The 14,493-nt window shown below is 35.0% G+C and overlaps 1 protein-coding gene across 4 annotated transcripts in view; it reads right to left on the minus strand.

Moving 5' to 3' along the window:
* LOC144439079 (glutamate receptor 4-like) overlaps positions 1 to 14,493 on the minus strand; it is a 32,283-nt gene that overhangs the window by 14,110 nt on the left and 3,680 nt on the right. For all 4 annotated transcript variants that reach the window (XM_078128335.1, XM_078128334.1, XM_078128333.1 and 1 more), the window contains exons 3-6: positions 12,135 to 12,386; positions 5,283 to 5,464; positions 1,583 to 1,639; positions 695 to 856 (exon numbers count right to left, since the gene is read on the minus strand). In XM_078128335.1, the coding sequence (XP_077984461.1) occupies positions 695 to 856; positions 1,583 to 1,639; positions 5,283 to 5,464; positions 12,135 to 12,386 (653 nt within the window). The remainder of the gene's footprint in view (positions 1 to 694; positions 857 to 1,582; positions 1,640 to 5,282; positions 5,465 to 12,134; positions 12,387 to 14,493) is intronic.

Consider the following 14,493-nt stretch of genomic DNA (forward strand, 5'->3'; position numbering starts at 1 on the left):
TTTCCTTGCTGAACGAATGCGTTTTAATGTCCTGGAAAAAAAATAGGGTTCTAACAACGAGTTTTATGTCCTCGTTGATTTTGTTCAATTTATTCGTCTTTCGTTTTTCTCCCACCGTGTGTTATTTTTTTTTCTGAACCGTTTTGAAACTCCGCAGTTTCACCTGTCAATTGTGTTTGATATTAACAAAATCAAGTGATATTTCGGCGGCGATAAAACAACAGATGGCGCCCTTTTAGTGGCGGGACAGGCTGTAGCACAGCAGTAATATTAACAGCTTGTATTGGTGGGGGTTCTTGAACAAGATTGCTGCAAACGAACACGCGAATGTACCAACGGACCATCGTGAGAATAAGTCCATGATCGCTAACATAAATTATGACAGTCACTATATTCATAATTTACCAAAAGAATTTAAATGTTCGTCCATTTATCCCGATGCACATGGAATGTTTAAGAACACAGCTTTATACAATTATGAAGATACTAGCATATACCAATAAGAGCGCGGCAGTTTGACAGTACGGAAACGAACGGAGACTTGAATGAATACATGTGTTGAAAGAACACTGCAACACTCGTGCTTGCAATGCACATGGACTTCATTCCATATTGTTTTCAAATGATCACCATATTCAGTAATTTTGTATATACAAGTATAAGTGCCACTAACAGAGACACTTTCTTTACTTACTGTTAAGTAGTCAATGTTATTGTTAGGGTATTTTTTCTTCTTCAGTTCGGACCAATATGTCATTAACTCCTTATACTTTGAGTTGTTTTCATTCACCATTGCTAACCCTGTGATCTTCATTCGATCATAGCTTGAACTGTCGAAAATTATATGTTTTAAATCCTGAAAAAGTAAAGACGGGAGAAACAGTCATAAGTTTCATTTATTCAATGAATTCCTGTTAGAATATTAAACTGTATTAATAGCAAATGTAACTGGTGTGATTAAGGGAGGGGCAACTCGATCTACCTTGTGCGTTTATAAAAATGCCCTAGGGTAATTCACACTTTGGTCTTAAAGTTTGACCCTGATATGATAATCTACAAATTGTACTAAAATATTAGTTTTCTTCGTACAGATACATCTATTGCCTATATTTCACGAGTGAAAACCGAGTGTTGGTAACTATATTGCTCTGCACTAGCTGCAATTAGGGTGTTATTTTTTTCAATCAGACAACCAGCAATAATTATTAAATTACCAATAATTAGACACTGTATATGTAAATGAGGGGTTGACTTTATCCATAAGTCGCCCAGTCATAGGCTGAAATCCTGATTGCATAGGGGGTGCTGATTTTAGGGAGCGGACCCAAAATCATTTGATTGGATTTATAGTATTATGTGTACAGCTATACGAATACATTTACCCACAGATGATTCAATACTATTCAGGGTTTACGATATAACGAGTAAGTGAATGATATCACACAAAACAGTTTCAAAAATGCTCTAATTGCAGTTAGCGCAACTTTGAGTGACAGTAATATACCTGTTTTTGTTAAGTAATAAAATTTGGACTTTATATCAAATTGATAGCAAAATTAACACAAAGGACATTCATACTTACAAAATCAAGAACGATGAAATGGTAATCACTCGTCGCTATAGGGTCAAATTTTAACGCCTGCAAACCAAAGAAAACGCAATATATATATTATGGTACAACTGCCTTCGAATTCTTCGCAATCTCTAAACATCAAAAAAGAATGAACGATAACCGGATCTACTAGTAAGACTGATAGATCGCGGTGTTTATATCTGAAATATATAATAACTAAATTTGGGTTCAGATATTGGTAGTTGTCGGTTATACCTTGCAAAAACAACGCACAACTGCACTGATACACATGGCGATACAGGGTATGTGGTGGGTTGGTGGAAAGGTTATATATTTCTATAGACTTAAACATCTGTACATCATATCTATTGATCTACATATCTAAAACATCAGTCTGTCACCAACTCATGTCAAATTCTCAGAATATCATGATTAGTTCCTGCTATAACTGCCAATCTGATAAACATAATCTATTCTTCAAAAATTGAAACACTAAATCTATTTCCCAGATGAAATACCGGGGTGGGGTGGGGTGGGGGTTATAGAGATGCAAGGCTGTTGTGACTAATGCAGGTTGAGAAATTACGCTGACTTTGCCGTACAGTATAGCAAGCATGCCAAGTTACCGAGATTGTCGCAACGCCATTCAGATACATATTATGCTGATATCTGCGTTCTTACTTCCTGGTATAAGTTATAAGCTGTAAAAATGAATTTATTGTTCCTTTTTTTGTACTAATTTCTCTAAGTGACAACAATAGCTGTAGCATTTCAAAGAAAATTGTGTACATTATATAATTATTGGATAACTAATTCCAAAGAACAACATCACCAACAAACCACATACAAAACAACACAGATCAAAGAAAGTCGAAACAAAACTATAAATTCGACTCATGAGGGCGCAAGTCAAGACAATGAAAATATGAGAAATTGGAGAATTCGAAGGAAACGAAACGATCAATTATACCCTATATATATGAGTTAGTATATTTTCATCACAGACCAAATTCAATATTTACAAAGTTAATTTTTCTTTTATTTTAGTATCATTTTCAACGTTCATTATGAATAGTTAGTAGTAGTCACTTTTATAGCTAGTATAGTGAAATAAGTACTACTTACTTACATGTACTATATCACAACATTGGGATTTAACACACGTTAGAAAACGAATTACGTCAACGAAATGTCACAGAACACGTTAAAGATATTGTAAGATTTCTATAATGGTTCAGAATATATGATGATGGTTCTAACCTTTGACCTTGATCAGTCATGATGAGAGAGTGGTATTTAAAAGTAATGTGTCGCCCTCGTTAAGCGGAAATTACGCATTTAGTAGTATCTAGATAACCTATTCTCTTAGACCTAGGAATTGTTTGAGGAGCACAAGCTGGGTTTATAAGTTTTTTGGGATGTAATTTTTTTCTACATATGAGCAGATACCCACAGTATTCTACTTACTGATGTACACTTAATCACCACATGCATGCAGCTGACTGAACTCTCAAACCTTGTATTAGCTAACTTATAAACGATTCCATGACGTAATTGATTATACGTATGAAAAAGGTACGTACAGGCGAAACTCCCTGTTATGCAACCAACAGTTCTAAATATACTTGAACATAACTTATAATGTCATAGAAGGCACGCATACTACATAAACATAATTCTAGAATAGTTTTTCGAAAGTATTGTGTGGGTGTTTTCAAAACGCTTATAAACTCAGTTTGTGCCATTTAAATTGGTGGATAATTTACGTCAGACTATTGATGACATCAATACTCTTTTACGTTATGTGTCTGTTATCGTCCATAATGTATCCGGTATATCAGCTCATCAGTGGAGGTTGGCGTAGAAACACATCACGTCATACGCTAAAATAACCACATTGTATCAAACCATTAACTTAATCTCATAATTTCAAGTTCAACATGTTTTCTTTCCAGCTGATTACAGTTCTAAATGATTAGCCATTGAATATTGATGACGTCATGCAAGTACTCAGGTGAAAGATATGGGTATATATATATATAGTCATGCAATAACAAATTGTTCTATAACTACATGTACATCTTAGATAATCTTTGGTTAGATCCCTATGACTCACGGACACTAATTTTAAATTGTCGTTCATTTGGTTTATTCAGTTGGTGAGTGTGTGTGTGTGTGTGTGTGTGGGGGGGGGGGGGTAATGGGGTAAGCCATGAAGGATTTTTTTTTCTAAATTTACAAATGTGAACACTTCTCATGTCTGTAATGTTATCGAGAAAATTAGGTGTTACAGAGTAAACGCGACGGTTACTAAGCTTACAACTACGCGCACGCCAGAATAACACCAAGTACATTGGCCAAAAAAGGCTCTCTAATCATCAAAATGACCGATATGCTAGATATTATTGCGACTCTATCTATAGTCCCCTATCTGTGATCGAAGTCCGATGAATACACATTGTCCAAGAGACAGTGCCGTGTGTTGTTTTCACCCGAACGCATTTTACTAGATATGAGATGGACTTTTCTACACCCCTTGTCGATAACGCACAGTATTTAGGTGTTCGAGATATACAGAATTCTATTCAAAAACTGCTTGGTAGTATTTCACTATCCTATTTTCAAAAAGTCCACGTTTACGAAGCAGATTTTTTGCTCTTCTTTTAAAAGCTCTACATCATGAGATTGTTTTGAATCGATGACTTAATATTTCATGTCTCGACTTCCTGATGACAATGTATTTCCTTTCTTGTTTGTACAGTTATTGATTGGTTTATAATATCTTAGTAGAGGAAGTCACATTTAATTTGTAAGCCCAAAATACATAGGTGATATTTCCCTTTATTCAGCTTTGACAAATGATGAAGATAATATCTAATCACATTCATGGTTTCTCATACAAACTTTAAACATGGCCGGCCACTTCCTGCCATATATTTCATCACCATGGCAATAACTGAAAGTCAGACAAAGGTTGCATGTGCTTTGATCGTGTTGATATGCGTGTCTGTATACAGTAAACACTTATCTTCCTCTTGCTCCGAATGATATGAGCCGTAGATCCGCCAAGATCCAGTCTTACAACTTGTTCTAGTAGTTACATATGGGTGTCCACAAGACATGCCATATGGGGCTCATGATGTGGCCGATCTAAACCAAAGATGGTTATTCCCATAAATATAGTTGATATATCATATCGTATCATTAATTATGTATCGATATTTTAAGTGCTCAAATTACATAGGGAATACATATTTTTTTTAGAGATGTCATGATACTACCACTCCATTGTCCCAAGGGATTCAAGGTTACGTGCCACATAGCGGTGTTCAGAATTTTATGAAACAGTCTAGCGCGCACTGGGAAAAGTAAACTATTTAGTATGACAAGGACGCCGCGTTCTGTAACCTGCACTTAGATGGGTTACTAAAGTAATTTTAGTGTGAATGTTAACTACTAGTAACAAATTCATGGGACGTTTCGAAAAGATCGGGGGATCAAGTTCAAAACCAAGGTTTACGTGGCGGATTTAGTACCCTACTTCAAAACATTGATTTCCTTCGTTAGTATATATCGGGCAACATAGTGGGGGAGGGTGGTGGTGGGGGTGGGGTGGTTGGTCTATGATGAGAATTCAATAGAAACACAGAACAGAAACACCCACACTATCCATACATCTTATAGTCAAACAGTAAATAACGCGATTTACCTTTGTAAGTACTAATTTTGTTCTTTCAAACGTTGACGTGTCTAACACAACATTACGTATTTCAGATGCCACTATTTTCCGAAAGAAAGCCGAGATTTCTGGAGATTTGCGTATATGCAGTGGATTGATGCCCAGAGTTTCTGTATTAGCTAGTTCGAGTAAATGTTCCAGTCTGTACAGACCTATATACAAGAAAAGAGAACACTCCAGTTAAAACATTGGAGTCGATTATCATTATTGTTTATTCATGTTGTCTTGACTTACATAGCTGTATGTGTCAATTAGATATTGACAGATACTCAACTTACTGCTATATTGCTATTCAATCCGGTATTTTTCAACACAAACGCATACAAACACACACACACACACATACATACATACATACATACATACATACATACATACACACACACATACATACATACATACATACATACATACATACATACTTACATACATACATACGCACGCACGCACACACACACACATATACATACATACATACATACATACATACATACATACATACATACATACATACATAATAAAACAAGTAAAATATCACAGCTGTCAAAAATGACGTTGGAATCCCTCAGGTTGGGGAAAGATACCAGAGTGACAATCTTATTGTAACCCTAGTATATTAAGAATAAGTTAAAATCTTAACTATGTGAGATAAATTGTGTTTTTTAAAAAAAAGAAAAAAGTTTAACCTACAATAGATTGGTCTAAATGCGAAAATTAGCCCGACTCTATATGAAAACGCAAAGCCATCGGACCTGGCACCGCATCGTTACATCAGTGAGGGCGCCATTGTTGTCTGAACAATACCTTTATTCAATTCTTTAAAATACAAATGTATATTGATATGAAAATTAGTATTTAAATGCATAATAAAGATATGACAGATTTTATTCAACTCGTAGGGTGCTCTTTCAAGAAATTCGATAAAATATGTAATCAGGGAAAGGAGAACATATACATGATGTATTACACTCCATGTCGTTTAGTCGACCAGTACTTTTTTACGACACACCATAAGTTTCTCAGCATTTGAAAGAAACAAAAGTAAGTTACCTTTCATAAAATTTAGTACAAGCTATACAACTGTAACACCATGATCACGAATCAATATCGAATAGGTTATCTGGTTTTCCTGCTGCCATAATAAGTGTTTCTTTACGACGAGAAATGGTGCTTAGATGAGTGAGATACCACTAATGGATAATGTACGTGTTCTAAACTCATCGCAGGAATATCAAATTTTGTTTCCACTTAAAATACAATGACAAATGTTCTCTATTTTTTCTCAAAGTAACATTAGCGTCTACAATTTGCAATTTTATTCGATGTAAATTTGACGCTTAAAATATGACAGTAATGAACCATAATGAATTCTCAAATGAATATTAATGTTTACTAACATGCCGCCACGAACCTGTCTTCTTTACAAACTGAGATAAATCTGCGTGCGTCGTTATTTCATCTTGTAATCAAGCAGTCTGGCGTTATAAATGAAAGTTTATTTTGAACACGTGTGTGGTCCTTGCTAGTCAGAATGTCTGCGGGCTTTTAAACTAGTATTGGAATAAAAAACGTATTCCATATTTACGTCATAGCTCAACTGCTACTCTCCAGCCAGCCCACAACATTGCACAACTAAAACATTTCTTCAGGTCTAGATCTTTTACAGTACAATGTAATATGACGCCACCGGCGGCTATGCTAGTCACGTTATTGTATCCACCCACTTTTAGTAGCACTTTGTGACTTTCAGTCCTGACGGAGTTCCAGACACTATTTTTACTAGTAGTACCAGCTGCGGTCAGCCGCCCATGTCCCCTGCTACTTGCACGCTTCAAGAAACAGTAGAATCTATTTATGGGTAAAACATTCGTCCTGAATAGAATCATCTCTGTAAATAACAATCTTTGTTTGGCAATAGTGTGACTGTGGTATTTTTTCCCGTTAAAAATCAACATCGCACGCCGTGTACCTATTTTTATCAACGTGCTAGCAGAAATATTTCTTGATAAATTGGTGATGTGAATGTATATGCAATTACAAAATAAATACGTCAATTTCTGCGCTATTTATGGTATTATGAAATGGTATAACCTAATTTGAAACAAACCATTTACAGAGTAATCATTTTGTAGCAGCATTAGCGAGAGTATAAGGCAATTACACAAGTCAAATTGCGAATCATTTTTCAAACATAGATCATTAACCCGATATATATTTTTTCTGAATTTGAACTATTTCTACACTGAACCGTTCCTTTTCAAAATGCATAGTATATTCATGAACAATCATAGTAACCAAGTTTTTTTTTGTTTTCAGATGAAGCAATTACGGAAAATGGTTGCACCAAAGTCAACTACATTTCCATGAATTATTTATCACGTCGTACATTTGTTGACTTTCGATTTTCAGAATTCCATCAGTACTTTTTTGTGGCTCTGCTGATTATCACGATCCTAAAAAGTACGGAACACTTCGAAAGACCAAGATTTGCTTTCCAAATTACGCTTTTTATATTATCTGTGAGTAATTTGTAGAATTAAATTATGACGCATGGTATGCATTAGATTTGACTAATTGGGGTCAAGGGGTCACTATAAAGGATGATTTGGCCATAAATTGGAAGTAAAGTAGAATGAATCAAAGAGAACAAACCACGACCATGATTTAGTTAACGTTTGTTTGGCAGCTGACAAATTAAAATATAATGTCATTACACTACTACTGTACCAGGTGATCGGTTAATATCAAAGAGCAAATTGATTCCAAATGCAAACAGGGGCCTAGTTTTAATTTTTAAAAAGTAAATAGGTAAGAATGCATTATCACAGAAAAAGCAACAGAAGCCCGCGATGTGATAAAGCAATGTTGAAAGAGAATAAGCCGCCATATATAAATTACTTAATACAACAGCTACTTTGAAATGTACAATTAGATTCATCTTTTCCTCTGCAAATGTAATAACCAAGCATTGATAACTCGATTGCGGTGACTTACAGCTCATCAGTAAATACACCAAGTAATGATGTTCGTCCATCAAACGCGAGAATGAGTACGCATGCGCACATCAAACAGCCATGGAGATAAGTCAAGATGACAGTATGGTCGCCATGGGAACACATAGCTATTCTCTTTGGAGATAAATGATTGATATGATAAATGTATCCCATGGAAATGTAAAAATACATGCACATTGTCATTATAACTTTCCTTTGTCTAAATAACGACACATCTGCTGGTAGACAGATTTTCCTTTCATTCAGGTGATTCGAAATGATAATATTTTTATGAAATTTAAACAGAAAATTTGAAACATGTCTTTTTATTCGATTTAGCAGATTTAATCAAAGTGTCTATCCCAGGACATATAGTTTTAATGTTCGTTGTTTTAAGCATCCAAAACTTAAAAGGAAAATGCTACTATGAAAAATAAACTTTTTATATAAAGTCGTGAACTTGATTTGACATGACGATCAACACCAGAAGGACCGAAAACGCCTGTTCTTGACACAAGTGAAGAATGTTTAAACACATGCGTGCCGCATTTGATAATATTTTAATTAAAACGGAATATGACATCACGGAAGCTTTCTCCAGATAAAAATACCATTCTCTATAACAAGTAACAGAGATTAGATTAATTCGTTGTTTTTTTATCGATTTGCATTGGCTTGTTTTAATCCTCATGTTTAGAATTCCATACACACCTGGCAACTGATAATTTACTAGTAAGAAGGCTCTCTGAATAGTATTACTCACAATACATGCCAAGCTTTTCAAGTGACTTTCAGACAAAATATTGTAACACGCTAGTATCAGTAATTATCAGTAATGCTAGACGATGCTAAATAATTCAATTTTAAAACATTAACAATGAAACGAATTATTTAGATCAAGAGTTATACCATATTGCAGTACATAGGTTGAAGGAAAACTCAGTTTTTGTCGTGATGTTTGGGTATAACGTATAATGTCAATTGATGTCAGTAATGAACCAAAAGAGACAGAAGGGATGCGTAGAGTTTCAAATCCAGTATCAAAAGAGAAGTAAAGGCTGAACTGGAGAGTACTGCACGTGTTAATAAATAAGATACAGGTCGTATTTTCTGACAAGTTTGATATAAGCGTCACACTGTCTTGATAGATTCGCTGACATGTTCTTTAAGTGTAGCGTTCAATATTTTAACAAATCAAACAGACCGAGTTGCAGAAACACGACTCAGTCAACAGGAAAAAAAATGCACTGTAGAATAATGACAAGGCATTAAGGAGGTTTGCATTGACTATCAAGGCAGAATTACAGTGTCAAGTGTAGAAGTGCGTGCGTTATTTCCGTAGTCTGTCTGTTCGATAGTTTGCTCTTTTATTGAGTATGTGTTCCCAGCGGTGCGGTGTTTCTCATTCGAATAGATGCTGAAACTATAAACTAACACGATGTAGGAAACTCAAACTCAAATGTAAATTATATTCACGAAGCGAGTTAAATTGTTATATTTGCAGCAGCTGCACAAATATAAACAACAATAAATTCAAAATCAACGACGACAACATAACATAACAACGACAACAACGACGACGACGACGACAGCAACAACAACAACAACAACAACAACAACAACAACAACAACAACAACAATAACGACGACGACGACGACGACGACACAACAACAGCAACACCCAATAAAATATAACTTTAACCAAAACAGACAAGAAATTTTGTAAGGAAACAAGCTACCGTTTCAATTTCTGTCGCGAGTTAACGATTATTCGTTCCTAACTGTTTTCGAAAAGCTGACTCAAGACAAGAATAGAAAGCAGACTTGGTGGCTTATTGCTTCATTTCGTGAAAACACAACGGTTTGCTTGATTGTTCATTTTTTTTCTGCAGAATAACACAAAAGCCTTCACCTAGAAGCTTCATGACAACAAAGACGATACCATTTATAGTTTCAAAGTCATCATCTTATAGTATACTCGGCTGTCCTCTGTTGGAAGAATAGCATCAGAAACGACTGAGAGTGGAAATCGCATTAAGATACCAACACTGCCTATGGATTTAATAGAATATTCATATCCCTCCGTAGGGTGATGACTTCACGATCTCCTTTAAACCGATTCTCTTTACTGAATATTATGAATATTTCAACTAAAAATCATTGAAGCAGCTACAGATTTAATAATTTAGTTATTGTGCAAGTAGCACAATTGAAGTTTTCATGACTTGATTGGGTTTTTTTCGTAGTACTTTATACTTTAAAAAGATTACCCCGCGCTTTGTAATACCTGTAGTAGTCTGAGGTAATACACACAGGAAAGGAGCACCGTTTCGAAAGGGTTGAATTGAGAATAGCACTGACACAGACTAGATAACCTATCAAGTTGAACGTAAATGTTTGTTCGACCTGTGAAATCGCCGTAATTCGGACTATAATGTATAGCATGCCAATATAAGTTTAGTCACGACTGGCATTAACAGACTTTCCCATGAGTAAATTTTCAAGTAATTTCTCTTCACTAAGTATTGTTCACACCGTTATGTATTTGATATCACAATAAATCATAGAACACTACTACTTCAGACACCACTTTACTAGTAAACGGAAAGGGACACGTTGCACGAAATTTCAAGAGCTGGCTGACGTCATTTTGTATGCTAACAATGTCATCTTTACTGTGGAATCAGAGAAGCCAAGAGACATACATGTATTATATTGTTCAAATTTGGAAGGCCAAAATAAGCGGCACAGACCATGCGCTTCGTGGATTATGAGTCGAAAAAAAAGAGAAAATGATTACTCTTCGATAACAGAGTTTAAGCTAAGGATTTCACTAGTGTGTGTCACTATGTCAAGGAGTGGGAAAACAAATGGCAAATAAAATAAAAGATATCACGTTGTAAGAGTAATATGCAGCTATTAAAGGGGTACAAACAGTGAAGCTGCATTTTCTCATTGTTCCAATCCTCCAGCACACACTACACTTACAAAAGGTGTAAATTCGGGCGTAGAACAAGATTCCCGTTGTAGACTGGGAAGACGTTTCATGTGTAAGTAACCAATGATAGGAGTTCCACAATTGGCCCTAACATTATCAGGTCAAGATTTCAAAACGTGAAGCTCCTAACATTCTGTACGTACCCATGATGCCTCACCAAAACAAAAGCTCTTCTAAGCAAGGACTTTTTTCAGAGTGGTTACACGTAGCAGGGTCTGTGAAAATGGATTTTCTAGGCTTTATGAGCATAAAAAACTCCATTAGAGACGAAATCAACCTTACATTTATTCACCTTTAACTGAACTATAATCTGTGTTTATTTTCTGCTAAGTGAGGCAATTTGAGGTCTTGTTTCTTGAATTGTGACATTACACGTACTATACATAATATAACTATAAAGGGGAATACCACCCCAGGAAATGAAGATATTTTCATAAAACTTTGGGTTCTGGAGAGTCATTTTATGATTTTATTTTTAAATTGAAATTCTTTTTCACCTCAGTCTGTTGTTTTTTCAGTTAACACCATAGGTCTTATATTTAGTGGACATAAATATGTATTAGACTATTTATTAGACTATTTATCTGAAGGAAGTAAGCTCTCTCGACCAAATACTTGTCCCATTTTTATGTCCACTATGGAATGTTCTTTATGAAAACGGTACAACAAGTTAAGTTCGATCGAACAGAAATGGTGCATGTTTACCACCAGAATGAGATTGGATTGACACAGACACACATACACACATACACACAGACAGACACAGACACAAACACAGACATACACACAGACACACACACACACACACACACACACAGAGACAGAACTCACCTTCCATATCGTCGTACACGTAGTGGAAGGAATCCCATCTTTCCCGATGAATTAATTCTACTAAAACTGGAATAGGCGAGGGTCGCAGATACAGTTGAAAGTCCGTCTCGTGAGACAACATGCCAGTTCCTGACAGACTGGGTGTGATATATGGAATATGAAATTTATTGCTATAGGCTTTGATGGTAGGTAGTGAGGTACTACTTGAAATTCCAACCACTAGATAAGCTCCACTTTCAAATACTCCACACACTGTTAGGAAAAAAGTAAGTAAAATAGAAAATAAGTTTTTGAAACATTTCATGTACAATGATTATCAATGAATACTTATTATGATGAGGCAGCCCCTCTCAAACACTCAAACGCACTAATCAGGACTTTGCACGTTCTATAATAATAGCTAGACTCTTGTAGGTCCCACACATTTATTGTACTATAATCGTTATTTTGAATAAAAATATATGTATTTCAAGGTTCAAATAATAGTTTTCCAGGGAATTATTGAGGGAGTCTATTTTATTAAATACGAAATGGTGTAGATTACGTGATATTAGATGCCAAAAGTGGTGTACGGTTACATGCAATTGAGTTCGATAAAAAATATATTGCCCCCAAATAAGCAATCATTATAAACCGTACTTTTATTGACGAAGTCTACAACACGATCATTTAGTATGGAGGAATTAATACATTGGCAATACAAGGATACAATTGAATTGCAGTGGCGGTCATCAGTCCACTGTAGGGAATCTTATATATTTCCCAATGGGAAAAGACAAGTTGTAATATGTAATCCTTTTAATGTCGATGAACTAATAATTTAGAAGTTTTATTATAGGGGTTTTAATCCACATCAGAAGTTGATTAGGCCTTTCAGAATAGCTTTGACCCATTTTTGTTTTAATCTGGAATTATACTATTTTCATACGTACATACGTTGTACTTTCTGACTATGAACATCTACTTTATAATTATCTTAAGAGTGTCAAGGAATATATATCTCTCTCTCTCTTTCAAAATGAAATGCGACAGCCACTGTAATCTAATAGCAAATGCTATCATATCCTGTCTTTGCTAGATATACAGGCCATACAGACATCTGACTTAATCTTGTAATAGGTTTGTCTAGTGAATAGCTGTTCTTCTAGTTGACGTTTTAACAATCGGTAGTTCTCCCATGATAAATAGTTTGTGTATTCGTTAAGCTTGGATATATAATTAAAATGTCAATTTGCCCATGGACAATCATATTGTGTGCTGCAGTGTATGTTCACTCAACCATCAAAGTTCAGTCTTAGCCACGATTGGGCCCACCTGGGTGTTTACACCATGTTTCTATAGCGGTTTATGAAATGGTTTATTAATAATGTCTTAAGAATTTTAAACAGCGTGGAAAAAATCATTGAGTAACATGTACATCATAAATGTTACTGTAGAATGATCACACAGTAATTTGTTTGAAGTAAAACAATACCATCCCTTCTTCAACGATTCTCGATATAAATATTTTCCTTTCATCTACATATTACAAAATTTACACTATACTTTGCATTTGGGTGTTTGAGACACAAACATATGGGATTCCATTCTTTTGTCACATGATTCCAGTAATGAGTCATGTGACCAACCCATGACACCAGACATGTGAACAAATCCACAGTTGCTGACGAAAGCTTCAGTTTTTGCTTTCCACTAAATATCAACTAATTTTAATACGATGTAAACTGTCAGCCTTCTGTTGGGGTGAAAATGCAAACCGTTAAATTGTTGTTTCAGCTACACTCGCTGTCAGAGTACATAATTCTGAGCTACCATACTTGAATTCCATTATTAATTGGTAAATTAATCATGCAAATTAATCAAACTACATCAACAAATGCGTTTTTTAATCGGTTAGGTCAACATAAAAAAAATAGTGTGTTTCCGATAGTCCAATTGACCCTAGTTTAAGCCCCAACCCTAATTTTTTATGCAAAAAGGTAAAATGGTAATAATTTAATCTAAAATAAAACTTAATTCCATTTTCTGAAGTCATCTTATAGGAAACAAATTTGTTTACATTTTGCCTTATGTATGTATGTATGTATGTATGTATGTACTGAACTATATTTGATTTGAAGTTTGCATTCTTAAGGTATTGTCTGATTACAATAAACCAATGATCATCATAACATAAGTGACTAATGAATGAAAAAAAAACCACCCACATCAAGCTGCATTGGACACGTGCTCTGTGTTATCACCAATACATATACAAAATTATGTAAATTTGAACCTTGACTTCGTAAAGATTGTTTATTATGCTATTAACACATTTAAACTGAAAGCTACATCAACAATCGGTGTTTCGTTGTCGTCA

This window comes from Glandiceps talaboti, chromosome 8 (assembly GCF_964340395.1).
Source record: "Glandiceps talaboti chromosome 8, keGlaTala1.1, whole genome shotgun sequence".
NCBI classification, from domain to species: domain Eukaryota; kingdom Metazoa; phylum Hemichordata; class Enteropneusta; family Spengelidae; genus Glandiceps; species Glandiceps talaboti.